General features: G+C 37.4%; 1 protein-coding gene across 4 annotated transcripts in view; it reads right to left on the bottom strand.

Annotated features, from left to right (window-relative positions):
* Positions 1 to 26,152, bottom strand: part of MGAT5 (alpha-1,6-mannosylglycoprotein 6-beta-N-acetylglucosaminyltransferase) — a 137,337-nt gene that overhangs the window by 32,082 nt on the left and 79,103 nt on the right. For all 4 annotated transcript variants that reach the window (XM_075512574.1, XM_075512575.1, XM_075512576.1 and 1 more), the window contains exons 6-11: positions 20,084 to 20,155; positions 18,857 to 19,018; positions 17,000 to 17,169; positions 15,963 to 16,097; positions 9,562 to 9,695; positions 5,560 to 5,693 (exon numbers count right to left, since the gene is read on the bottom strand). In XM_075512574.1, coding sequence (XP_075368689.1) covers positions 5,560 to 5,693; positions 9,562 to 9,695; positions 15,963 to 16,097; positions 17,000 to 17,169; positions 18,857 to 19,018; positions 20,084 to 20,155 — 807 coding nt within the window. The remainder of the gene's footprint in view (positions 1 to 5,559; positions 5,694 to 9,561; positions 9,696 to 15,962; positions 16,098 to 16,999; positions 17,170 to 18,856; positions 19,019 to 20,083; positions 20,156 to 26,152) is intronic.

Below are 26,152 nucleotides of genomic sequence, written 5' to 3'. Positions count from 1 at the left end.
AAAGGTTCATGATCAGACAAGTGCTTTGAAGACAGCTCTTACTGAGATCTCAAAAGTTTGTCAACAGACAGTTAGTTTATCAATAGACAAACAGATTCAGAAAATTCCCAGAGCTCAATAAAACTGGAAAGAGAGAGAATATGCAAAGGAGGTATTATGTAACCTTGCCATGCTTTTGCTCTCCCCTGAATGTCCATTTATGGCCTCTTTGCTAGGCACCTACCACATGTATCTGCATCAAATACACACCAGCGCACACATACATACATACATATATATATATAAAAATAATTTATTTGCACATATATAATCTTTGCACAAAGAATGAATAAAACTTCTCAGTAAAGACTTGGGTTCTTCAAGATCTGCCAGAAATCCTGCTTATTCAGTTCCCAATCCTCATCTTTATCTATTTCATTTATCATTTCTTGCAGTTCTTCATCCATGAAGCTTTATCCCTTTTTTTTTTTTTAAACACTGAGGTTTTTGAAGGATTTGACAGTTTCACTGGCACATAATGCACACTAACGCCTAACCCAGAATTTCTTGTCCTTTGAATGGAAATTTCCAGAACTAACAATGAGACATACTTGTGCACTGTAAGTGCTGAAGCAGAAAAGTGCAGGGGTACAGAAGAAAATAGGAAGTAAGACCACAGGGAAGAAAAGGTTGTGTTGGTTTTGTGATAATCAAATACTAGTAGATGATTGTGTTAATTGGTATTGTAAGACCTCATGAATTCATTTTGCAGCTGCAGAGTTCTGCAAAAAGAGAAAATCATCACTGACCTGTCTGAAAGGTACATATTAATGAAAAACATTTTTTCTTTCTTCATAATAAATGAAACTCTAATTTTCATAATAAATGTTGAAGAATAAGCCTTCAAAAGTTTACATACACGTATACTTGTTTACTGCACCTACAGCTGCTCATTTGCTTTGATTTATTTTGTTTTTTGATCAATACGTCTTTCAGAAGCAAATGAGGAATTTCAGAAATTTCAATTTGTTATGCAGCATAAAGCAGGACAGTGCTCCTGGTGCCTGGTGACAGCAACTAGGGTAAGTTTCAATCAATAGATAAGCCCACAGTGCTGCTGCAAATTTGGAGGAAGACAAAATAAACCACCACGAGACAAGTTTGTGAGTGCACTGACCACGTGGGAGAGAAAAGGTGAGAAGGGTCATTTCTCCCTTTCCTTATGTTTCTTTTAGCTTAAAAAAATGAAATGAAATCTTCAGCCAAAGTATGTTGCTAAATATGAAGCACAAAAACCAATCAGAAGGAAGAGAAAGGCAACACTGCCAGCAGCGAGACACTGATCTCTGCACGTAACAGAACTATTCCTAGGAGCATAATTTTTCCTCTCTGACTTCTCCCCATTTTCATCCTCCCACTCCCTGCAAGAGGGCATACGATGGGGAAATTATGTACGTCACATGGAGCTATAAAGGCTGTTAGTAACAGCAGCCTTGGTTATGTGCTTTCCCATTGCGAACAAGCTAAATGTAACCATTTCCCATCTCTGATTCTTCAAAATTTGTTATGTAGACAGTATACATTTAAGAAGAATGCCCATCTTGCCAAGTGCCATTAGTAACAAACTCACACATTATTTTCCCTTTAAATATAAAAATATTTTTACAGCAACTCCAATACACTGTAATACAATCTATCAAAGCAATCGTCATATGATTGTACGTTATGCATCGATGGGTGTCTTCTGATACAAGCAAAATTCTGACTTCTTTCACAGCGCCCCACAAAAAAAAGAAATAGCAAATAGCGTAAAACGAATCTCAACTCTTTTTTCTTTCTAGGATTAAGGGTAGAAGTATTGGAATAGTATGACAGGAAGTTGCAGGAAGAAGAACAAAGAAAAGACTTAGACCAAAACAGGAGTGAAGATGACATGAAAGGCTTCAAACATTCCCTTTTAATTGAAATGTTCTGTAGTTAAAGACAATTTTGATAATGGAGAGCATTATGGGTTTCACTCACATTTTATTCATTCCTTCTTTTTCACTTAGGCAGAGATAGGTCTCTCCTTAGTACTGCTAGAAATCTGAGACAAACCCCCAAACCTATGATTACAACAAACACATCCAAAACTTGGCAAATGTTGCCCTTGATAGCTTACCTCTAAGGCTAATCTTTAGAGCCTCCTATTTGTAACCCTCAACCCACTTAAAACTGATTTAGTTATCAGAGGGAAGTAAACAAGATGTTTCCCTACAGTCTCTGCAGTTTACATGCTTCCTGACCTCAAGCAAGATGTACCTAGACTTCCTCACTGTAACACAGGGTGAATGACACTGGTCTCAGGCCATGGGCTGGCATATTTTTCTGTATCCAGCAGAGCTGACAGAAGGGATCACTGTATTCCTTCCCCTGTTACTTGTCATGTTCAAACCAGATTTTAGCACCACTGAATCATGTGGGAAGACAGAACGTTGTCTGTAAGCAATCCATAATTCTCTAGCTACAATAACCTGGTTAGGGTATACAGTTTAAGCAGGTGGTCTGAGCTAGCCTCACCAACTCTGCTCAGCCATGCAGCAGAGCTGGGAATATGGATATTTCTAGCAAAGATGAAATGACAAGTAATTTGGCACCTTCTTTTTTTTTACAGGCCTAGCCAGATGTAGAAAAGAACCCATGTCCACAGCTATATAAAACCATGATGGCAGTTAGCTATTCAAGTCCCACCCTCAGGGAAAAAAGGTCCTGTGCATACCTCAGTTCCATTTCAACCTGCTCGGTTTAAAATTAAATAATTTATTTGCAACTGCTATTCCCCAAAAGCACCTCAGTCTGGGGACTAGAATGCTCTCCCCTTCACACTGTGCTTCTCTAACGACTGATCAGACCCAGCAGGGACACGTGTATTCTGTGGAGATTACACTTTTCATTAATTGGCCATATTCAGTATGAAGAAAAGTAGCAGGATAAATAGATTAGTCTGGTTCCATACAAGCCATGGTGGCAGATGAAAAGAGCACTGAACAGGGAAAATGAAGGAAACATGAAATAAGCAAATTACACAGACACAAGATTAGTTCAGGCTTTCTGTTGATCACAAGAATTGGATTTTATCACTCCAGATAAGACATCCCATACTGTCACTGATTCAAGCCTATCTGCATTGATTGCACTTAGGTTACAGCCTGCAGTTATAGCCTGCAAGCTACAGTTTTAATGTGCTTGATGTTACAAGCATACAGTAACCATTTTAATATGTCCAGGTATTAAGTCAAACATCTTGGAAGAAACAAGACAGGCAACACTTATAGAAACAGAGCAGTGACTTGAAAAGCAGCAGTTCTAAAAAATAATACAAGGGTCTTGGCTGAGAAGTTGTCTGAACATGAGTTCCTGATGGTTGAAAGGGGATATGCCTAACAACGCATATAATATTTCTTTTTGATTTGGTGCTGGTATGGCCCATGTGCCCTTTGCTAACATTCACATTTCAAGAGGAATATGAATAATCTTGAAAAGGTTTAGAGAAAACAGACATGTGAGAACACTTAAGGATTAGAAAGGACAAAGCTCTCAGTGGTTCAGCATACACAGGCTTTTCAGATGACGACTATGGGTTACTCTGACCTCAACCTATATATACCTACAGGGAAACAGAACACAAACATTGTCAGTCCAGTAGACAAAGTCTATAACTCCTACTAAGACTGGAAATTACCATTTGGAAATCTGTACCAGAAATAATGCAAATTCTTAAGGGAGAAGGCAATTATTTGAGGATTTTACCAGAGGAAATAGTGGGATTTCCATCATGTGCTATTTAAAAATCAAGATTGGATGTTCTTTTCCAAAAAGCCATGTTTTTGCCTTAATCAGCCCATGAATATCCTATGTGTCATACAGAATCTCAGACTAGGCAATCACAAATCTCCCCTCTGGGCATATAAAGCTATTAATACATATTTCTGAATTCATGCAGACTGAATAAACTGAGAAAGATATATATGTCAGTGAAAAAAAAAAGCCTGGTGACTAAGCAACTATCTTGTTCCTTAAATCCAACTAGTATTCAACAGGTTGTTCTGCTGATATGCACTACAAATCAGGTCAGGAAGTATAGATGATTATTACATGCAACTGTTCCTGAGAGACTGATAATGAGATCAGGAACTAAAAGTACAAGAGCCTCAGCTAGAAGAGGCTCGATTGAAAGGCTCCCAGCTCTGTTCCAGCACTCTGCAGACAGAAGAGACTGCAGACAGGGGCAGACTAAGTTGTTCTATATCATGAGCCAAATAGAATAACTGTCACAGTATTTACTACAATGCAAAGCAAAATTTCCTTTTAAGACACAGATTACATGGCTTAGTGCAATAAGCCCAAATATAAACCTGAGAGATCACAATCGAACACGCACAGCTAATATACATATTTTTCTCAGCACAGTAGCCAAGAAGCATTCAGGTCTACCTTTTTGCTCTACCACTGGCAACATTCTCCCATTTTTCTATAAGTTTTTGTTTTGTGTCACAGATGGACCATTTACTTGTACCTATCATTTTTCAAGAATTTATTTGTATAATCAGAGTTATCAGACTAAATGTTGCTTCTGTGGTTCAGAAAACTGTGCAAGACCAATATTCTCATGCCAATGAAGAGAAAAGGAAAGAAAACAACGTGAGACATGGGTGCTCTCACACTGTCATGTCATTTGGTCCTACATGGACCAGTACATGGCACAGCATGTACTGATCAGTTCCTTTTTCAGTTGACAAGAGGCTTAAAATAAGATCTTTTTAGGTAGGAGGGAATGGGCACACGAAGCTAGAGGTAACTTGGAAGAAATCCAGTTATTAGTAAGTAATGTTTTTTCTTTGAAAACTGCATGAGAGAGAACTCCCAGGTGTGGCAGCCTGGAAGGAGCTCCAGAAAAGGACAGCGAACAAAAAGCAGAGACCACTGTGAGCTTAACAACACAATATACTTTAACGTGGTGAAAATATGACCAAACCTCAGTGGTGTTATTCTGCAGCTCTCATCTGCAGATCGTAGACAATGCAGTAATTGCAATATTTAAGAAACAAAACTCTGATATTTTTACAGGGAGATAAAATGAGATTGAACACTTCTAGGGTCTTTAGTGAAACACAATTTCCAGTTCAAAATGCAGCACATTTTTGGTTGTAGACATAAGAAAAGAAATTATTGAAAGACTTATGACTGATTGAAGTTCACAGAGCCCCTGACACCTTCAATTTCCCATTACTTGTAACAACTTCTGCATTTTCCAAAATTATTGTGATATCAAGACTATAAAAATTTTTTATTCTATCAGAAAGGTGTACATAAATAGCAAAGGATCCACATCAATCTAAGTTTCCTTAGATTTCCTTAGATTTCCTTTGGCAGAAGTTTCCTCATCAGAAAGACTTCAAAATCTTCAATTTAATTACTTAAATATGTTTATTTTCAGAAAAAGAACTTAATAGATTTAGAGAGAAGGGATACTTTTAGAGTTATGCTTTATTATATTGATCAAAATAAATTTGCTCAAGTATATAAGTATAGAAAACTCACCTTCCAGAAATTATCTACTTTGCCATAAACGAGAGATTGATTCTGCCTTTTGATGTCATTAATGTGTTTAATGTCACTGGAATTCAGATGCTGCTCTACCACGAATCCAAGGAAGCTGTTATCTGGAGTGTGAGCTGTAAGAAACGGAGTATATTCAAAACCTTATAAAGTATCGGTTAATGTTACAAAAGTGTGAATGTTGTCAGAAAAGTAGGTACAAGGAACATACTATTCAACAGATCACTTCCTTCACATTTATACAGAGATGCATTTGCTTGCTTTATTATCGAGAATAGTTCTTATTAATTATAAGTCCTGATGCATATGTTTACTGAAGTAAGCAGTTATTTTCTGGCTCATTTCTGACAATAAAAATTCTGTAGCTGGACTGAGGCCAACAATAATGATTTTTTGTGTGCTGAACTTTATTTTATTATTAGAGATAAGAGAACCAGAAGAAATCCAGCTTGACAATCTCAGAGATGCAATACCAACAATTTGAAAAAAAACCTGGATTTATGCTTGTTAACAAAGCTGTATGTTGCTCAATGTCATAAATAAATTTTAGTAAATTTCTTGGGTTCACCTTCTATATTGGAAGAGCTAATACCAACCATCCAACTCACTGCATGTTAGGCATCCATGCTAATTACTAGCCTAAAAAGTCACAGTATACAGATCAGAATACAAATTTCACTGCCTAATTCCCTCAGATATATCTATCATAAAATATTGAAAGGTGATAACTGAGGTTGGCAAAATTGTTGTTAATCCAGCGCCCAGAAGAAAAAAGTGCATGCAAAGGATATGCAATTTACTCTCAGTTTTCCATATTTTTTTAGCCTCTGTTGGTCTTTTTCCAGCAGTGACATCCAGCAACACTAGCCACTGTTCTCCTCCTATAAAGACACAGACCTATAGGCTCATTAAAACTAAGGGGTTTTTTTGTTGTTTGGTTTTTCTTTTTTTTTCTTTTTGTAGACAGGGTGTTTAATTCCAGGACAGACTCCAACATTCAAGGCTTCAAGTAAAAATCCATCCCTACTATATAAAAATTACTCCAACATGTGGGATTTTTGCGCCTCTCTAAAAAGTGTCATAGCCTCACAAGTTTACATAGAAAGTGGGTGCAATAAACACTAGGATCTCCTCTATAAGCCTCCCTTTTAAATTCCGGCACACAAGCTGACAACTTCTTACTAAGCACACTTTGCAAAGTTAAAAAACCTCAAAACAAAAAAAAACCCCGAAGACAATGCCCCAGGCACTTATGTCACATGCAATGCTAAACCTATGGTCAGAGTTCAGGGGCGGGGGGGGGGGAATCTGTTGCAATTATGAGGCTTTGCTTTTTGATTCCTGAAAATCAGCCAACTGGATAATGCAGCAGAACAGAGAAACCATACACAGTGTACACTTCCCTCTGCCATTACATTTAGTCTTTCAATGACAATTACTCTTTTTCACAAAAAATGCCTCAGCAACAGCTAGGCACTCACTTAGACCCAAGGACTTTTTAGAATTTAGTATAGCAAATGGCACGTTGCAAATATGCCTGAAAAGGGGCATTTTTCCAACCTTTCATATTTTTGGATGAGAGATTGCATTCAAAGGAGAGGCAAGGCAGCACACAATCAAAAGAAAAATAAACCTTTGTTAAAGTTAGCACTTAGAACTGGTGGAATTCAGTGCCTCAAACATCACTGACAGGAAGCACTCACATGGATTTTTAAGCAAGATCATGCAGTTTTAGAAGTATCAGTGCTGTTATTTTGCATAAAAGAATTTAAACAAAAACCATAAAAAGGGGAAAAAACCCTCATGCTTCTGGAAAGCTCAGAGAACAGTCAAGCATTTGGTAATATGCCACAGGTTTGAATATGGCTTGCTTGCTACTCAGTAATAATTTTCTGCCCTTATAATCAGAGTTCTCAAAACATAATAGAGTCTGGGGATCTTGGGAAGCTGTCCAGGGTTCCAATCTGTCATAAAATCTTCACTGATGCATAACATGCACTTTTAATCACAACCCCATAAAGATGGTGCTATCACTGCAGCAGAGAACTAAAAACAAAAATAAACTTTAAATATCACAGAACACTGACTCTTCTGCACCTAGTATAAAAAGAAGCAAAATACTTGAATAATCTATAGCACTGGAATCACTCATGCTTCAGAATGAGTTTGCTTGCAATCTCTTTACCACTTTTCCTGCAAAGGAAAACCAGCAGTCACTTGCAGTAGTAAAAATTGGAAATGGTTATTTATTGAAATTCCAATATACTCATACTCTCCTGAAAATTCATTATGAATTGATTTGCTCCGAACAAGAGACTATAACAGTAGTCTACACTGCCACAACACAGATCTTCTCTATAGAGAAGATTTACTTCTGCATTTCATGGAGTGGGATTGAGGAGTGCACACACACAGCTGTACCACAAGTATTCACGCAACTATTTTCCTCAAGTGCCTCACCACCCTTGATGCTATCTTGAACAGGACCTCACACACAAATTTCCCAACAGCTGGACTACTTAAATACAGCATGGCTGAGCTTTCGGCTCCTTTTCCATTTAGGACATAAACCAATAAATATTAGCAAATTATCTGGATACGAACAAGCTCTGCTTACTAATGTCCAGACACAAACTCTGCAACCACTTCCAAGTCACATTTCCCCACCACGCGTTTTGTTACTTGCTTCGAAACAACTGTGAATGCACTCTTTTATCTTTTGAACAACCTTCAGTTGTATTTCTCTGGAAAAACTTGCACAGCAAATGTTGACAGACAAAATATGTCTCTTAAGAATTTTACAGGGCAACTGAAATCAAAAGCATGTCAACCAGACACCAGCACGTATATTTCTGCTATGAAAAGCAGAGAAGTTTGAAAGACCTGACTATGAAGTCTGATGGGAGAGAACAGTGCATGCCCTGGCCTTAGTCTCAGACAGAGACCACCACCAAACTTTGGAGGTCAGGCTGGTCACAAGCAAGTGTTTCTTTACAGACTTGGGCTGAGAAGTTGCTGCACACAACAGCATGCACTTTCCTCCTTCCTAAGCCTCACTTACCCTCAAGCTAGCTGGCAGTGGTGAATCTTTCTGCACTTTCAGAGATAACAAACTTGAACCGCTACTACAACATGCAAAAGAGAAAGATCCTTTGATTCTAGAACCTAGTGCCATAAAGTCAAAGACTAAGGCCCGAGCAGGTCACTGTAATAATTTAATCCGACCCGATTTATACAGAATTTATGTTTCTTCTGTTCTCTCTCTCTTTTTTTTTTTTTTTTTTTTTTTTAAGATATTTAACAATGCTTCAAAGACCTACAACAATGCTGAAATCTACTACTTGTTATTCAATAGCTTTGTACACAGCTGGCAAAAAAATGTGAATCAGTTCACCTCAGGATGAATACTCACAACATGAAGACAAGCGAGGTGAAAAATTTGAGACATCCACAAAAAATAGAGACAAAAAAAATATTTTTTCTGAGTGCTAGTTTAGTAATCTTGAATGCAAAGAAATAGCGAAGGAATAGTGCTGCTCAGTTGTTGAGGGAAAAAAGCAGAAATACAACAACATAGTTACAAACTTCAGTTTAACATGATGAAATGCAAGAGTGCAGTTTATAAAAATGCAATCTAGCAAGGTCCTCAAAAACCTATCGCTCCATAGCAGGACTTGAGAAGGCAAAACTAATAAAAACAAACTGACACTTGAAGGAAAAGCCAGTCACCACTTTCCACAGGTACCCTGAGAATACAGCTCCCTACCATTAGTAAGTTGATATTGTTATTTTCTGATCGCTGGATGGAAGCGCGATAGAGCTTTTGCATAGTCTACAGACACTTATTGACACTTACGATTCTGCCCATTTAGAAGCTGCATTTTATTAAACCATGAACTTGTCTTTTGTAATACAAAAATTCTTCTCAATGACAGCATTCCTTTTATAAAGCTCCAAATTATTTATAAACACAGGGATACTTACGGAACATTGTATAAAACTGCTGTGGATTAAGGTTCCACTTTCCCCATGGTGTCTTGTGGCCTTTAGACTGGGCATAATGAGCATGGTTAAACTCTGGTTCAGTTCCAAAGGAATCCAGAACTCTTAGCATACACCTAAAAGAAAAAAAAAAATTACTGTAGGTACACATGCATATGTGTATATATAAGCATGTGTGTATATATATACATAGTTATGATAATTAAGAAGATGCGTTTTGTTTTTGTTTGCAACCGTGGATGATTTATAAACTGAAGGTACATTTTAATTTCAAACATTTCTGGTCATATTACATTCACAAAGACATTACGATCAGCAAATTCAAGGATATATCAGACATTCAAATAGCAACCCTGGAGCTTATTTTGGGTTTCTTTGTTCTTACAGAATGAATGTATGCTTTAACATCCAAGTAGAGCTTATGGGAATGCTACTGTGGTCACCTACATTCCTGGGGCTCTGAAGTAGAATTTAGGCAGAAGAAGAGAGGATTCTTTATCTATTTTCTAATGTTCTCACCCATTACTACAAAATCAATGCAACAGCCAACAGCCACGTGCCAAGAAGATCAGAGCAGAAATAGTACTTTGTCTTTAGACAATTGTATTTAGTCTCCAGGTTCTGACTTTTGGGTCAATTAGAACTACTGGAGAAGCACTGAAGACAGTTTAATTTGCTGAAAGCTTGCAGTCAGACAGATCATTTATTTGTTTATGAAACATTTTGTCACAGACTTTTGAAGAAAAAATATAAAAGTCAAATATCTGCAACAGCCAGTCTACAACTAAGAGAAACCTTGGCATTGGATTACAAAGGGTCTGGGATGAGAGAATCACACTTAGTCCTTTATTTAAACTCCTATTAATTCCTTGAAAAAAAATTACTTCATTTACGAGTGGCTCCTTTCAAAAAAGGGCCCATAGTACATGAAAGGCAGAAAAAGTCTCAGTATGAAGAAGAGGACACACGTTCTAGCATACAGATTCTAGAAGTTACGTTTCCAAAATGCAGCCTGCCAAACCTTTGACATGGCTTGGACAGGAACTTAATGGCTGTCATACTGATCACTGGCTTCACTGCAAATGAACTGGATTGTATGGCTCCAAAGCTGCTGACCCTACCATTCTTCAGCCCTCCACAAACAAAATTTTCAGAAAAGACTTATATAGGATGTGTTCCTACGTCATGTGCCACTACGTTAAAAAGACATGAACTCTTATCACTGCACATTGTATCACTGCACTTGTACGTGCTAAGGGAGAGACACAACCTCATGGATGGCCAGAGAAGGGAGGTAGCTGCAAAAGTTACTATTAAAAATGGCTATATTTCCCAGTCTTCAACATTTCCCGTGCTCCAAGCCCATATATATTCTGTTCAGTAAAACACCAGGATTTTGGCTTTAAAATGTGAAATAACTTAGCCCCCAAAAGGTGAAAGAACTTAGGTCCAACCATTTTCCAGCTTTAAAAGATGAAAGAATTTAGTCCCAAAAATATATTTACATATTTCTTATATGTTGCTCCTTTCTCTAAAGTATCCATTAAATTGGGAAACAGAAAAAAACCCCAGCAACTTTTAAACTCTCATATGAAATGCCACCTTTGTATTTGAAAGTACAAATAGAGTAAATTTACTTTTTTTTAATCTTCACAGAGATCTTTCAAGCAAAAAGAAAGTAAAAATATACAACACATTATGATTCACCAAACAACAAAGCTGACAGATCAGTTTTTGTGCAGTGTTTTATGTCAACTATTCTCAATGAAAATATTTTCCAACAGTGGCAATTATCTGTGCATCATACAAAATACTCCAGCAGGACCAAAACAATTTCTGCACTGATGAATCAAAGCCCTCTTATTTCTTGGCAGGCCTTAAAACAAAATTCTTATCAAATATACAGCTTTTGGCCAGGTACTTGAGTACAGGGGAATGAAAAATGGGTGAAAGCTACTGAAAAACTGCAACATTACTGGAGTTTGTCAAATTACATATGTAAGGAGCACTACATCGCATGTGATCATCTCAAAGTGCTTTGTTTCCTGTCTTTTTCCTGTATTCAGATGTAAGGTATGCAGCACTAATTGTTCACAGGGATATGTGTAACTATGTCCAATACACACAGGGTCTCTGAAGCATGACAGGAAATGCGATGCAATGCAAACTAAGCTAAACCAGGAAGCAGGGAAAACAAAATATATTTATATGATTCAGGCATAAAGAAAGTCAGAACGACAAGAGAAAAAGATCACAGTGCAAAGTACAAGTGTGTGCTGAAATGATATGAGAGATCAAAGGTTCAAGTGGTGAACCTAATCCCTGAAATGCAGCAGAAAAGAACTGGTAAAGATTTAAAATTTAGAACTGAATGCAAATTATGCCAGTTATGCCGAACTGATATTTTAACATACGTAGGAGGGCCTCAATTGTCTGACCAACTACTATATTCTCCATTTGTTTCACTTAGTGTTTTAAATGCCTTTCAACTGAACTATTTTTAATAAAAAATTTTGATTTTACATATGTTTTAGCATTTCTAAAGTGAAAGAATTCATTTTGAAAATGGCAAAACAGTATTTTTTTTAAAGCATGGATATATTTTAAATAAAAATGTTAATTTAATGTGATTTTAACTTTAGTTTTTCACTCAGTTGCCCCCTCCTTCCTAAAGTGTCACCTAGCTATAGACAGAAGTTGCAGAGAATTACAGCATGCCTTGGAATTGGTGTCACACTAATTAGTCTATTCAATAACTAATTAAAAAGAAGACTGGTGGGTAGCAAACTGCTTACAGAAATATCCGTATTAGTCGTCTTCTAAGGTATTAGAAGTGACAATTTTGGGACTTATAGAAAAATTTAGACAAAAGTAACCCAGGTTTATGACCATTTTTAAAGTGACTGTTTTTCCTCAAATATTGGGCATAAGCACAATCTTAACTGGGCTGTCCCAGTGGAAGTATTTATACACATTTATTCATATCCTTCTTCCACTTGAGGTTATAATTTTACTCTACTTATCTATACTTCATCTTTGTCTACAGGAGCTATGCTGTCCAGCAGCACCCATCACTGTCAGTAACGAGTGCCTATGCCAGCATAAACTGTTAAAGAAAGGGTACATATATGCCCGTGGCTGCAGACATCTTCCTGGGAACAAACTGGTCAAACCCCAACCAGTTCTGGTTTGGAAGCTTTGTAGGTGCATTGAGCTTAGGCACAGCAACGTGCCAGCACAGATACACAGACTCCAGACTGTTTTGGCTTATGTCCCGCCAGCTCAGATCATGAGCAGCTCCTATCTGCCTATAGAAATCCTTGCAGGCACACAGATTAAACTTTCAGGCCACTCCGTACTTGCATTTAAAATGTAAAAACTTAGTCAGAAGATAACCCTCCTAAAGCAGATGTATTCTAGAGAACATGTAAGAAGCAGGAATGTTGCTCATTTTTCAGGATAGCTGTCATGTTAATTTATTTCAAGAAAAAAGGCAGTTGGATTTTTGGCATATGGGAATGAGTCATTGCTAGAGAGACTGTAGAAAAATAAAAAAGTACCAGATTCTTATGTGCTGTATGGAGGATGCGGGTGCTAAGAAAGGCAATGAGCTGCACTCCTCAAACTATATTAAGCTACTAATTTTTATGTTGCTTCATTGCACATAAACTGCATTCAAATATCCAGACTTCAGAACTGAAAAACACAGCATGTCCAGGCATTCTTTCGCTTGAAAACAAGGTGCACCCGAGAATGAGATCTGTTTTGCTATATTCATGCTATTTACAGCACAATTATACCACACATAAAGCATGTACTACCAAGAGTCATTGCTGCTACAGATCTCGGATGTACAAAACATTATTTCAGTTGTTCAGAAATACTCACCTCTCAGAGCAGCAGGATCATCCTTTTGAGCTAGCAGTTCTAGAAACCTGATATACAATTACCAAAAATTTCCTCAGGGCTCAAGTTCACTCACAAAGATTATAAATGGCACTCTTATCAAGAGACTGTTCTGAAGGCATAGGTGTATTCTACCACTCTATTCCAATCTAAAGTGAATAAACAAGTTTTTGTTTGTATTTGAACCTGGTCATAAACCTGACTGAGCTGACCAGCACATCTGCTGAAAAACTATATGGCATAAAGCAAAACACTTCTTTCAAGACAAACAATTATTCCTATTGACATTAAATACAACTGAGTGAGAAAGCAAAGTTTGTAAAGAGCAAGGGCTATAAGGCAGCTTTATTTGTGATAATGTTTATTTTACTGGAATGAATTAAACAAAGACATATAATTATGCTCTTACACTGGGCTTATTAGTTTTAACTTAAAAATGTTTTGATGACAAAATTTATGAGGTAACTCATGATGCTGAGAGAAAAAAAAAAATGATTGCAAGAGGATCCTCAAATAGGAGATAGCTTGCATGAATTCTCTTGCATTCATTCTTCTGTTCTAATCAATTCTCGTAGCCTCTGCTAGACTCTGGACCCCGTTTTGTATAATGAACTTGAGGAACAGTATGAAGTAATTAGAAAGATTCCCAACAATTGCAACAAGTTTGATGAAAGGTCTACAAAACCTGAAGTAATGATCCAAACCCCTACATTTATTTTGAAGAAAAGCAAACTGAAGGAGAAGCAGTATATAAGATGTTCTAGAGGCTGGCAGAGAGGGGAAGGAAGTAATTTATTCCCCAGAAGCATATTAGAATAAGCAGTAACAGGCAGTTTGCAAGAAATCAGGCCAAGAAAAACACTTTAAAGACAAGCTTAACAATATAAAACAATGGCTGGGGCATCTTTTGGAGTCTTCAGTAAAAGATTAGGCAAAAATCTCTCAAGAAGGACAAATACATGCGATCTGCTTTTCAGCAAGGGTATGGACTAGATGAGGTCCCCTTCTATCCCATTAAATCCAGTGTTGTAGAAGGGAGGCATTAAGTAATTTTTTTTTCAAAAGCCGAGAAAAACTCCTATACTACGCTAAGGTATTTATTTAGAGTTAAATTTAATTCTGCTCTCCTAAACCAGAAAAAGTCAGTCATTACCACAAATTAGGAATCAATGAAAAACAGATTGACAACTTAAGATTTAATGATTAATGAAATAAGCAAGAAAAATTGAAGAGCTAATCTAATAATCTCAATGTCATGGTGTATTTCCATATCTTCATTACAGAATATACCAAATAGGAAATTGAAAGCAAAAGGGCAAGAAACATTTTAAATTTTTAAGTATGGTTTTATATCTTGACCACAATACTGTATGTGATCACCTACTGACAATTACATGTGGCAGACAGACAACCAACTGTAGCTCAGTGGAAAATGGGATTATCTTTATTAGCAGGCTCCTAAAACCCAGAATATCCGTTTACTCCTCTGCTTCAAAAAAGAGATTAAGAATAATCTAATCTGCAAGGTTGATCACAGTACTCTCATTTAAAATTACGCTGAAAAGATCCAATGGTCTAGAAAATCCTGAGGTAGAGAGAAAACAACTTTTCTGCCTGCAGCGAACACCTTTCAATACGTTCCTTCAAGCAGGTTTTACTGGACTTTACGGATCATGAAACACAGCTAATTCGATTAGGCATAGGAAAATCCAAGTCAGTAAATTAGATTTGGTTTTATTTCATGCTGATATGTATTCATACAACATATGGGATGCTTGCTGATTTAAAGTTATTGACAAAAAGAAACGTGGTTCTAAAACTGCAGACACCAAGAAGGCTGTACAAAGTAATTTCTCATGACTGCCATCTTCCATTTCTAATGGAAAGATGTTTCTAGATTACAGAAGCAACAACAACTGCAGTTACCAGCAGGTTTATTCTTTAGACCTAACCCCAAAGACAACTTTCTACCCAGCATCTTAAGGAATGGAACAGAAAAAATTGCATTGCTGTTGTTGGGCAATACAATTAGAATAGATAAATCTCCACAATCATCAATCCAGTATGGCTACAAACACTGGCAAGCAAAACATGCCTTTGGTATTCCAACTAAACAACAAAATCCAATAATCTCTCAGCTCATCTACTAATGTACAGAACAAAGCGGGGGAGGGGGATGTAAAGAAGGGAGGAAAAGAAAGGCAAAGATGATGACTCAACAAGATAATATAATTCATTAAGATTAAAAATGCTTGAATCCAAGAATCCCAAACTTGCTGGGGGGGATAAAGGTGGTATGCAACAAACAGGTAATAGCCCCTTTATTCCTAAGAGTGAAAGACAACAGAAAACCACATTTTTACTTTTAAATAAATTCAAATTCATGTGGATGTACTCACCTCAGTATTTTGACATGTCTTATTCAACAAAAGCTCTTTAACAAAGCAGTTAAGAGGTCAAATAAGTGTTATACTTACTGGTAATGTACCCATGATGGACCAAGGGTTTTCTTAAACTGAGTGAGTCCCACAATATCAATGTAAATGAGTTCTACAACTTTATCTCCCTGGGTAGGGCAGCCAGATCTGTTACCTACAACCTTCTTCATAATCCTAAACAAAGAAAGAAGGAATATGGAAAAGTATTACTTTCCAAATACTTTGAATAGATGCTGTAATACTATTTATACCAATAATTCCCCTTTCCAAAAAAGCCTTTTCCAAAGGCTTTTCCAAATCAGGAACCATGTAAGAACATTCAAATGCTAAAGATGCTCAGCATTTATTAAAGAACTGTTTATACATCAGTAAAGTGCTAATTTTCACTAAAAACCTCATCTAGTTTAAACAAGAGAATAATATAGTTGGAATGTTTAAAAATAGTGAGCTTTGAAATTATTTGAAATAATTTCTGACTTCTATTGACAGCTTTATAGTATAAGAGCTCTCTATAAAATGATGCTGTCATGTTTGCTATAAAAAAAATGAAAGCTACAGAAAAAGTGTGTGTGCTCAAGCTTAAAACAGATGTTTTATGCCTAATGCTGAACCAGTATGCAAAGTAAGACAGGGATGAGTGAGGTAGCAATTTGATCTAACATAAGCAATTAACTACATCAAAAGTAATGTGTTTAAAGGATTTAAGCCTTTATTTTAAAATCAGATATTGAGTGAAGAACAGCAGAAAATGAAGAAGAGGACACAGAATTAGGCTAGTCTGTAACATTTCCTGTTGCAGCTGGTTAAAGCACCTGGAATGTTAAAGAATAAGCAGCTTAGTTTGAATTTTACAACATTCATTTATGAAGTCTCAGGAGCCTGAAGCTACAATGAAAACACATTATCCTTTTCATAGCACATATACTTAGCTCATGAAAATAATCTTATTGTCTGTTTAGTGAATTATCACTTTCATTTTATGCTTCAAGAAATTATATACTGTTAATAGAAGCTTCAAGAGTTTACAATTCATTTTTTCAGTATGCCAGTTTCAAAAGTGAAAGTAATCTCCTTACTCCTTGAGCTCTGCCAGTGAAGCTGAAATCCTGATGTCATGGCCCAGTAAGTAGAGAGATGTAATTAAATCACTCCACTGGACTAATTCACCAAGTGGGCCACCGCTAAACGCATTTTCTGCAATCTTGAATCCAGATTCTTTTGTCAAAAGCCCCAGATGAACAAGAATCTGGAAAGGAAAGTCATATGTTAGAGTTACCAACATTAAACATGCAACTAGAATACCTCACAGCATTTTTTCTTTCTATTAAATTCCAACTATGGCCAAAAAAATCAACCAAAAAAATCCAATACTCCTACCCCAATAATTTAATTTTGTAATGGATCTCTAGAATAGTAAATATGTTACCGCACTGTTTTGCACTATTATCTGCCACCAGATCAGTAATTAAACAACCCCCCAAAATTGGTATTATTCACAAAATAATCTGTAATTCTGCACAGAAAGTTGTGGCTCACATTAACTTACTTTGATTGATGAACCACTTATATTCTCAAGTAGGATATACTTGCTTATGCAAGACAGTACAGTTAAGGAAGGGTATGCTGTTGTGAACAAGCCATTAAGAACTTGGAAAGACTGCATAAGAGTAACAGGAGGCTTTCCCAACCCCTCCTCTCCACTGCCACTGGAGAAGACTTTTCTGTGTAGTTCCTTGAAATCTGTGCTAATGAAGCACAGAGGTTGAGTTCCAAACGCTTCGCTACATACCTGGACTGTTATTTGAGCGGGGATACACAGTGCCAAGCATAAAAACTCCCAAACACCCAAAAAACTTTTCCCTCACTCTTTAAAAAGAAGCAACATTCAAAAAACCATTTTGTTCTAATCTCTTGCAGCTCCCAGAACTGAACTGACATATTAAAATCAAATCACCATATGTTTTACAGAGGAACCTCAAAGGACTTTTAAAAGCAAAGAATAAGCACTAGGGCATCCCATCAAAACTGCCTGTGCAGGACAGTATTGCTTCTGTTTATTCTTGAGTTTATGTGTTCTCAGATGTTATATTTCTTTAGAAAACCAAGCTGGAGGGCTGCTTGAAAGAGAAGGGTTGCTCCTCGACAGAGGGTGAGGGTACTCAAGGGCTGTAGTACCCGACAAACATTAGCGCCACAACATGGAGCCTAGACCTCATGCGAGGACTGAGAACCTCAAGCAAGGAGCTGAGCTGCAGTCAGTCAGGCTTAAGAGAGGGTAGAAACATGACTCTGCATGGCCTGCTGTCAATCAGGACTGGCTCCAGTAAGAAAAAGGCAGGAATGGAAACCGTTGTTGTGTTTACAACTTTTGGCTTTATCTTAACTAGCTGATGTAATTAAAAAAAAAAAAAATTAAATCAAATAAAATAGAACTTTTCACTTCAAGAATCTCACAGTTTTTAAATTGAACTCATTACAGGAGATCTAAACTGGTCCAATCCAAAGTTGTGGTCAACTTTAAGTCTACTCAAATCCAAAACAGATCATTTAAAGTCTCAATTTTGGACAAAAAAGATGTACAATTGTTGTTTTCTACAACTACATAAAACACTCCACTGTCATCAGCTTGCAGTAAATTCACAGTTTCTCCCTTTAGAAACCTCTACATAGTCTCTATTTTATGCAAAATTAAAGAGGTTAGAAAACTTACTCAAAGATTGACTCATGGAAAGTATGTAAAACTATTTGCAAAGCAAATACGCATTGTAACAGTAATTTCAAACAGCGAAATGCTGCTTGAAAAGAGGCACAAGTATAAACACAAGCCTTTTAGATGTGTTTGGTATTTCCACTCTCAAGTTACTTCTGGAACAAGAAGCTTAAAAGAGCCTATATCACTTCAAGTGGCAGGAATGAAAAATGTTTTCATTTACCTTTTTTCGTTTTCTCTTCTCCAAATTTTGTTTTTCTGCAAGTGATTTAATTGCTTCAATCCAGGTATCAGCCATTCGTCTGATGCGTAACATCATCCACCTGAATTCCTCATGTCTTGACATCATTTTGTAGAGATTATCAAAGTTGATACGAATTTCAGCCTTCAATTAAAGCATTTAAAAAAAATCAAAAACATTAGTTATTCTTCATACTGTACTTTCCAGAGGTGAAAAAACTTCTCAGATGTGAACTATGTGCTTTACATTCCTCATTAAAAAAAAAAAAAAAAAAAAAAAAAAAAAGATACCCACCTAATGCTAAAGTTGAGATTTTAGTTCAAGTATTTAAGATATCTTTATTTTTATTAGTAGTATTTGATAGCCCCAGAATATGTTTGTCATGTTTCACAATGTATTTATTTCTGCAATATAAGACTTGGTTTTGTTTATGCGCTTCAAAATGAGGTTAAAGTATCTCTAAAACACAATATAAAATCAGAACAGTACGCTGAAGATTCATGTATATCATGAATCTTCCAAATACAAGGAAGTCTCCTATTATACCATGAAAGAAGAAACATTACTAGAGTATAAATTTTAAAGGAAATATTCATTTTAGACCTAGACTGATCTAAGAATAATTGGTTTTATAAAATGAGACAGCCTATATCTAAATTATGTAAGCAATGTTCATATACAGCCCAGCAATTATCTTAAAATACCTAAGTGCTACATAATTAGGCTATAGCAGTTTAGAAACAACTCTGCATGCTGTAGAGTTTTTAAAGGAAAAAAATTAGGAGTAATCAAAATGTTACTACAAAACTGAAATGTATGTAAGCCTCTTCCGTTAAGGCATTCTTATATATAAGGCCCAGATTTATGGGACAATAAAAATGGACAGTTTCACATATGGTCACTTAACACCGGTGAACAGTCTATGGATTGTAATTTTTCTCAGTATCTGTGTACAATATTTCATAAATTCAAACACAAAAATGTTTTTAGTGGAAATCTACCAAGACTGCAGCACGATACAATGACTGGAGAAAATACATGATGAGCTACATATATACAGTCAAGAATGTTTCCCTTCAGTTTTGAGGAGCTGAGGAATAAAAATGGTAAATTCTAGTCTTATTAGCATTTATGTGGCACAGGATTCCAGGATCTTTTGCATGAATCACAATTACTGAATTATTTCTCATGATTTAACGTTGTTCTTACCACTGTTTTTTGATCAGTTTCTTCATTAGGATTTTTTGCTCTCCAAGGTAAACGAGGACACCAATTTTCAACCTGTAAAACAATCACATGAAAATAAATCATTCTATTCTACTTTCAGCTGGTCTACCAAAGTCTCTCACTGCCCCTGTACTACACCTTTCTATGGCTTAAATAAGGCATCAGCTGATTAGTAAGTCACTGCAAGGTAAAACTGCTTTTTGCAAGAAAAGCTTAAGAAGACTTTTTGCAATTCAATATATTTTAACCTTCCAAATTTGCAACCAAAAGTCACATTTAGATATTCATTCATGATAATGAAAAGGTTTTATGTCCTGTATTCAAGACAGAGGTCAGCTGTTAAACGCTCTAAATACAGTTTCTCTGAGCAGTTCCTAAATGCTTTCAAAAAGCACTAAGTTTTTTATGCTTCTAGACCTTAAAAAAATGTGTATTTTGGAACATTTCCCATCTCCCTAGAATATCTTTATAAAAAGACAAAGCCTGATAAAACCCAAGGATCAAAGTTCTACCTTGTAGCAATCTAGACAAAAAGTTGAAAGACAAATAAAACCAAAACCACCCTATTTGAAGCGTTTAAGTAACATAATTGCAACATAAGTAACAATATCTACAAGTACTAATAGCTGTAATTCTTAGAGAAACAATCAGTGCAAATGCAGTACTTCTACTATTGTCTACTAGAAAAAATAAAAGTACAACAGCTAATAGGGAAGAAATAGCAAATGGATGCAAGTCACTGAAAGCTCCTGTGCTCTCCCCCTAGGGATCTTGCTTGTCTTCTAGAATCTTTATTATTCACATGCCTTAAGAAATTAGCCCATTCACTTTGGGGAAGAAGGAATCTCACTGTTGGAGGCAAACCCAAGAAAACAGAAACATAACTGTACTGTGAAAAGGGAGAAATGCAAAAATTTATAGGCCAGATAAGATACCCCATCACTACCGATTAAGTTCACAACTCCCAGAGAATTAGAAGTCAGAGTTGCTCTTATGGTTCCTCCAGCCATAGACCTGTCAAAACACAATTTTAGCTTAATCATGCTGCAGTAAGCCTGAAGCATTAGAGATTAAAACCTTAAGATCATACCAAATGATTGCCTAGAAGACCAATCACATGAAAATAAATTAATAGACATCATAACCTCATTAAAGAGAAGAAATGGATCAAGCTTAGCTTCCTCAGACAAATTATATAGAAGCATTAATTTGAATGCTATGACTTAATCTACTCAACATATTTAATACAACATTTGAAAGCAGTGACTTGATCTGGTGGGTTGACCCTGGCTGGACGCCAGGTGCCCACCAAGCCACTCTATCACTCCCCTCCTCAGCTGGACAAGGGAGAGAAAATACAATGAAAGGCTCATGGGTTGAGATAAGGACAGGGAGAGATCACTCAGCAATTACTGTCACAGGCAAAACAGACTTGACTGGGGGAAATTAGTTTAATTTATTACCAATCAAACCAGAGCAGGAGAATGAGAAATAAACCCAAATCTTAAAACACCTTCCCCCCACCCCTCCCTTCTTCCCGGGCTCAACTTCACTCCCAATTTCTCTACCTCCTCCCCCCGAGGGACACAGGGGGACAGGGAATGGGGGTTGCGGTCAGTTCATCACACGTTGTCTCTGCCGCTCCTTCCTCCTCAGGGGGAGGACTCCTCACACTCTTCCCTGCTCCAGCGTGGGGTCCCTCCCACGGGAGACAGTCCTCCATGAACTTCTCCAAAATGAGTCCTTCCCATGGGCTACAGTTCTTCACAAACTGCTCCAATGTGGGTCCCTTCCACGGGGTGCAGTCCTTCAGGAACAGACTGCTCCAGCGTGGGTCCCCCGTGGGGTCACAAGTCCTGCCAGCAAACCTGCTCCAGCGTGGGCTCCTCTCTCCACAGGGCCACAGGTCCTGCCAGGAGCCTGCTCCAGCACAGGCTTCCCACAGGGGGCTCACAGCCTCCTTCGGGCATCCACCTGCTCCGGCGTGGGGTCCTCCATGGGCTGCAGTGGATATGTGCTCCACCGTGGACCTCCATGGGCTGCAGGGGACAGCCTGCCTCACCATGGTCTGCACCACAGCTGCAGGGGAATCTCTGCTCCGGCCCCTGGAGCACCTCCTCCCCCTCCTTCTTCACTGACCTTGGTGTCTGCAGAGTTCTTCCTCTCACACATTCTCACTCCTCTCTTCTGACTGCTGCTGCTGTTGCACAGCAACTTTTTCCCTGTCTTAAATGTGTTATCCCAGAGGTGCTACCACCATCGCTGATGGGCTCGGCCTTGGCCAGTGGCGGGTCTGTCTTGGAGCTGTCTGGCATTGGCTCTGTCGGACACAGGGGAAGCTTCTAGCAGCTTCTCACAGAAGCCACCCCTGTAGCCCCCGCTACCAAAACCCTGCCACGCAAACCCAATACACTTAATCAACCTCGTTTGAAAACATCTGATTCTTCAGTGGTCTCCAACTCCGGAAACATACTTGACATTGTAGCAATTAACAATCTTAACTTTTACTAATATAAGTTGTGGAATCACTGGTAGAAAAGAGTTGCAAGCTCCGTATTACAAATCATGCACAGTCCCAATCTCTCTTTTTTGTTAGCAGCATGCCTCACTGACTGAAACACAAATACAGTTCTTTTGTGCTTTTAGAAATATTCCCTCTACTCTAAATCAAATTACAGCAATTCTAATCACAAATAAACACTTAAGGATTAGATTCATAGTAATATCAGTGTATGCAGTTGGTCTAGCATTTGTTTTTCCTTATTGATATTCAGTCAATTCCTCTTTTCATTGGAAAGATCAACTTAACTCACCGGAGGATTTTTAAACACATACTTTTCAAAGTATGACAGTTGTTTTGTTATTTTCAGGACTGATAAAAGCAACAGGGAGAATGCATAGGCATTCTCTTATAGAATAGGGAAAGAATTCTGCTCATTTTTATGAGCCAATGGCTCAAAAAGAGTTGTTAGATGGGGGGATAATAATTAACAAGAACAGCAAGAAAGCAAAGATGAAGCAAATGTATCTGACATACCATGGGAAGGGGAAAGAAGAAAAAAACTTATTAATTTAATGTATTGACTCAAGGGAAAGAGGGGATGGAGAGGCAAAATACTGACTGACAAAGCAGCCAAACTAGGATAATTTTAATAGCAAATTTCAGATATTCTTGGGCAAAAAAGATCAGGGGTATACATGCCCCTAAGATGGAAACATTATGATAGCAAAACCAGCAAAAATGCTAATACAAATTCTGTTCTTCAGAACATGAGTTAATTTTGCAGACAATTAAAGAATCCACTGGAATTAATAAGTCATAGTTCCAAGAGAAACTGAGAGGAAAATCAGAATACGATTAGAGTGATGGCAGCAGGCAGAACACTCAAACACTCAACACTGAAACTCATGGACCTGAAGTCACTTCTAGATCATAGTAGATATTATCAGGTAGATAAAAGCGAAGAAAGCAAGTGTGAAAAACTACAGCAGGGAGGTCTACACAAGTCTTTACACCTCTATTTACAGGTGCCTAGTACTCAAGAAATACCACACTTCCAACAAAAACAAGGTTTTCAGAGGGAACAGAGATATTTCTCTCCAACTCTGGTTCTTGCTTCCCTGTTCAGTGAGAGCTACAGATGATCAACAGTCTACATACACTTTGGTAAAGGGGAGAGGGATTTCAACCTACACAACTACACAAAGTATCTAAGACTTCAGAGACAGCCTTTATAGAACTATTGGAAAAGGAAACCATAGCACTGACAGGCTTCTACTTCAGAATTAAAAAGCCTGCTGATTCGATGATACTTATACAAGATATCTAGCAGATTGCTAAGTTTTATTGCTGCTTTCCTCAAAAACCACAGCAATTTCATTTTTATATGTATTTCAAGTAAAAAGCTTCCAGTTAACTGTGTTTTTGCATTGCACCATGTAAAATTAAGGTCTAAACTGGTACAAAGCCTCAGTAAAGACTGCTTAAAAGTCCTGTAAAGAAATAGTATTCAATATTATGTGTCAAAATTAAAAGCAACTATTTGCACTAATCCAGATGAGTAGCAAAATGAACTTTGTGTTCCTATCCATTCAGCTCCATGTTATGATACACAGTAGAGCAGAATACATACTACTTCTGTTGCATCATTTCTGAAAGATGTGCAAAAATAATCTAAATAACTGTACTGTTGGCCTTTTTCAAGACAACCACTTTCTGTTCTTTCCTTACTTGGCCTTCCTCTCTTGCCCAGTGTACCAGTATTCAATTCAAACTGAGCACTTAAGCATTTCCTGTCCAGAACATGCAATTTCTCACCTTTAAGCCTAGGAACTACTTCTAATTGCAGCTCTTGTCAGGAACTTCAGTTTCATGAGAACTTCAGATTACCTAGAAAGTGGGTGGGTGGGTTTTTCTGTTTGTTTGTTTTTTAAAGAACCAAGTACTGCTACTTCGGCTAATCGCTTCAGGGTTTCTCATACAGAACACCACAAAGATGCCTATAACTAAATATGATACCTAAGTGGTTAAGTAACTTTCCTGGTTGCCTTGCATGACACAAATATGGCCCACAACAGTAACTCTAGTTGTACTCATCATGGCTGAACAAGTCCTACAGCTGTTCTTCTCAGATTCAGACTATTAACCACTGCCATGGGAACTTCTCTGAAAACAAAGGTGGATGCTACAGTTCTTGAAAAATGCAGGAGGATGCTCATGAAATTATCTTTTTTCCCAGCAAATATCAGTGAAAACTTAATCCATTTTTCTCAGACTTACTGATGTAAGATAAGTACAAGTCAGGTTTTATTTCAGTGAGTACTAACTACCAACTATAGATGTGGGAGAAAGAAAGGTAAGGAATGTCTAAAACAGCTTAGATTGGCTTGAGTGGGGGCCTTTAATCTCCTTCATCTTGTGTGACAAATAAGCACCAACAGTGATGCAAGCTCTGTGAAAACACCCGGTGCCCGGAACTTGCTTTTCTCCCCTTGCTCCCTAATTGCCTAAAGAAAGCCTATCAACTTTCACTGAAATTACTAGGGAAGAGACAGAGATAGGGCAGGGCACACGAGAGGAAGAATTAGAGACTTTGTTTTGCAATGTATTTTTGGGAAGCTCCCAATACAGAATGGAGGCAGGGGTGGGGGGAGGGCAGAGATGGGACAGGACCTGCTTTCCTTGATTTTATATTGTACCACCTAACTCCTAACAAAAAAGTTTGTAGAAAATGCAAGAGCATTAAAGCAGAACTTGTCCTGGGCCAGGAATATTTGTGATTAAATAACATATACAATGGGAAAAAAGTGTGTGTGTGTGTGTGTATACATACAAATGTGTGTATAGATGTGTATGTATATGATTATAAACAGGAAGGTGATATAGCATGTGCTAAGGCTGCAGTACACTGTTACAAATCTGGTATTGTTCCATTCATACACACCTTTTCTCTGTCATTGGCAATGATGACAGAAAGGATTATGATATCACTAAAGTGGGTCTAGATGAAATCTCCATCAGAAACGTTCAAATATTTCAGCTTTGTATTTGTGTAGGTACAGAATATCCACACACAACAAGCCCTAAGTTTGAGCAAGGGGAAGGAGGGCAGCAGCGTTCATTTGGATCCTGCTCTTCAACTTGTTTATCCGTTTTATTTGATCATTTAAGACAAAACACAGAAGTTGTCTTCAAAGAAGGAACGCAAGACTCCTCTTCCCCCTTTCCAGGACAACCTTCTGCTCACTGGGTTAGCATCAGTTCTTTCTCTAGATTATGCTCTCCATAGCAACCAACTATTACACTGTCATGCACGTGATTTAATAGGAAGGATGTGATATCAGACTACAGATTAGCAGTAAAAGAAGATTGTTGGGAAGCACCAACTTCAGATTTGAAGACTGACCATTTTTTGGATGACTGATATAAACACTAAGCTATTATTCAGAACACACTATATTTATCTTACTACTGTCATATTTTTGAATAAGACCAGCTGTGCCTCCTGTACCTAATGTTGAATTCAATGCCAATTAAATGCATTAGGTAGT

The sequence above is a fragment of the Mycteria americana genome, chromosome 9 (assembly GCF_035582795.1).
Source record: "Mycteria americana isolate JAX WOST 10 ecotype Jacksonville Zoo and Gardens chromosome 9, USCA_MyAme_1.0, whole genome shotgun sequence".
Classification (NCBI taxonomy): Eukaryota; Metazoa; Chordata; class Aves; order Ciconiiformes; family Ciconiidae; genus Mycteria; species Mycteria americana.
Note: the sequence above shows the minus strand (reverse complement) of the source record. Positions and strands in the feature narration are given on the sequence as shown.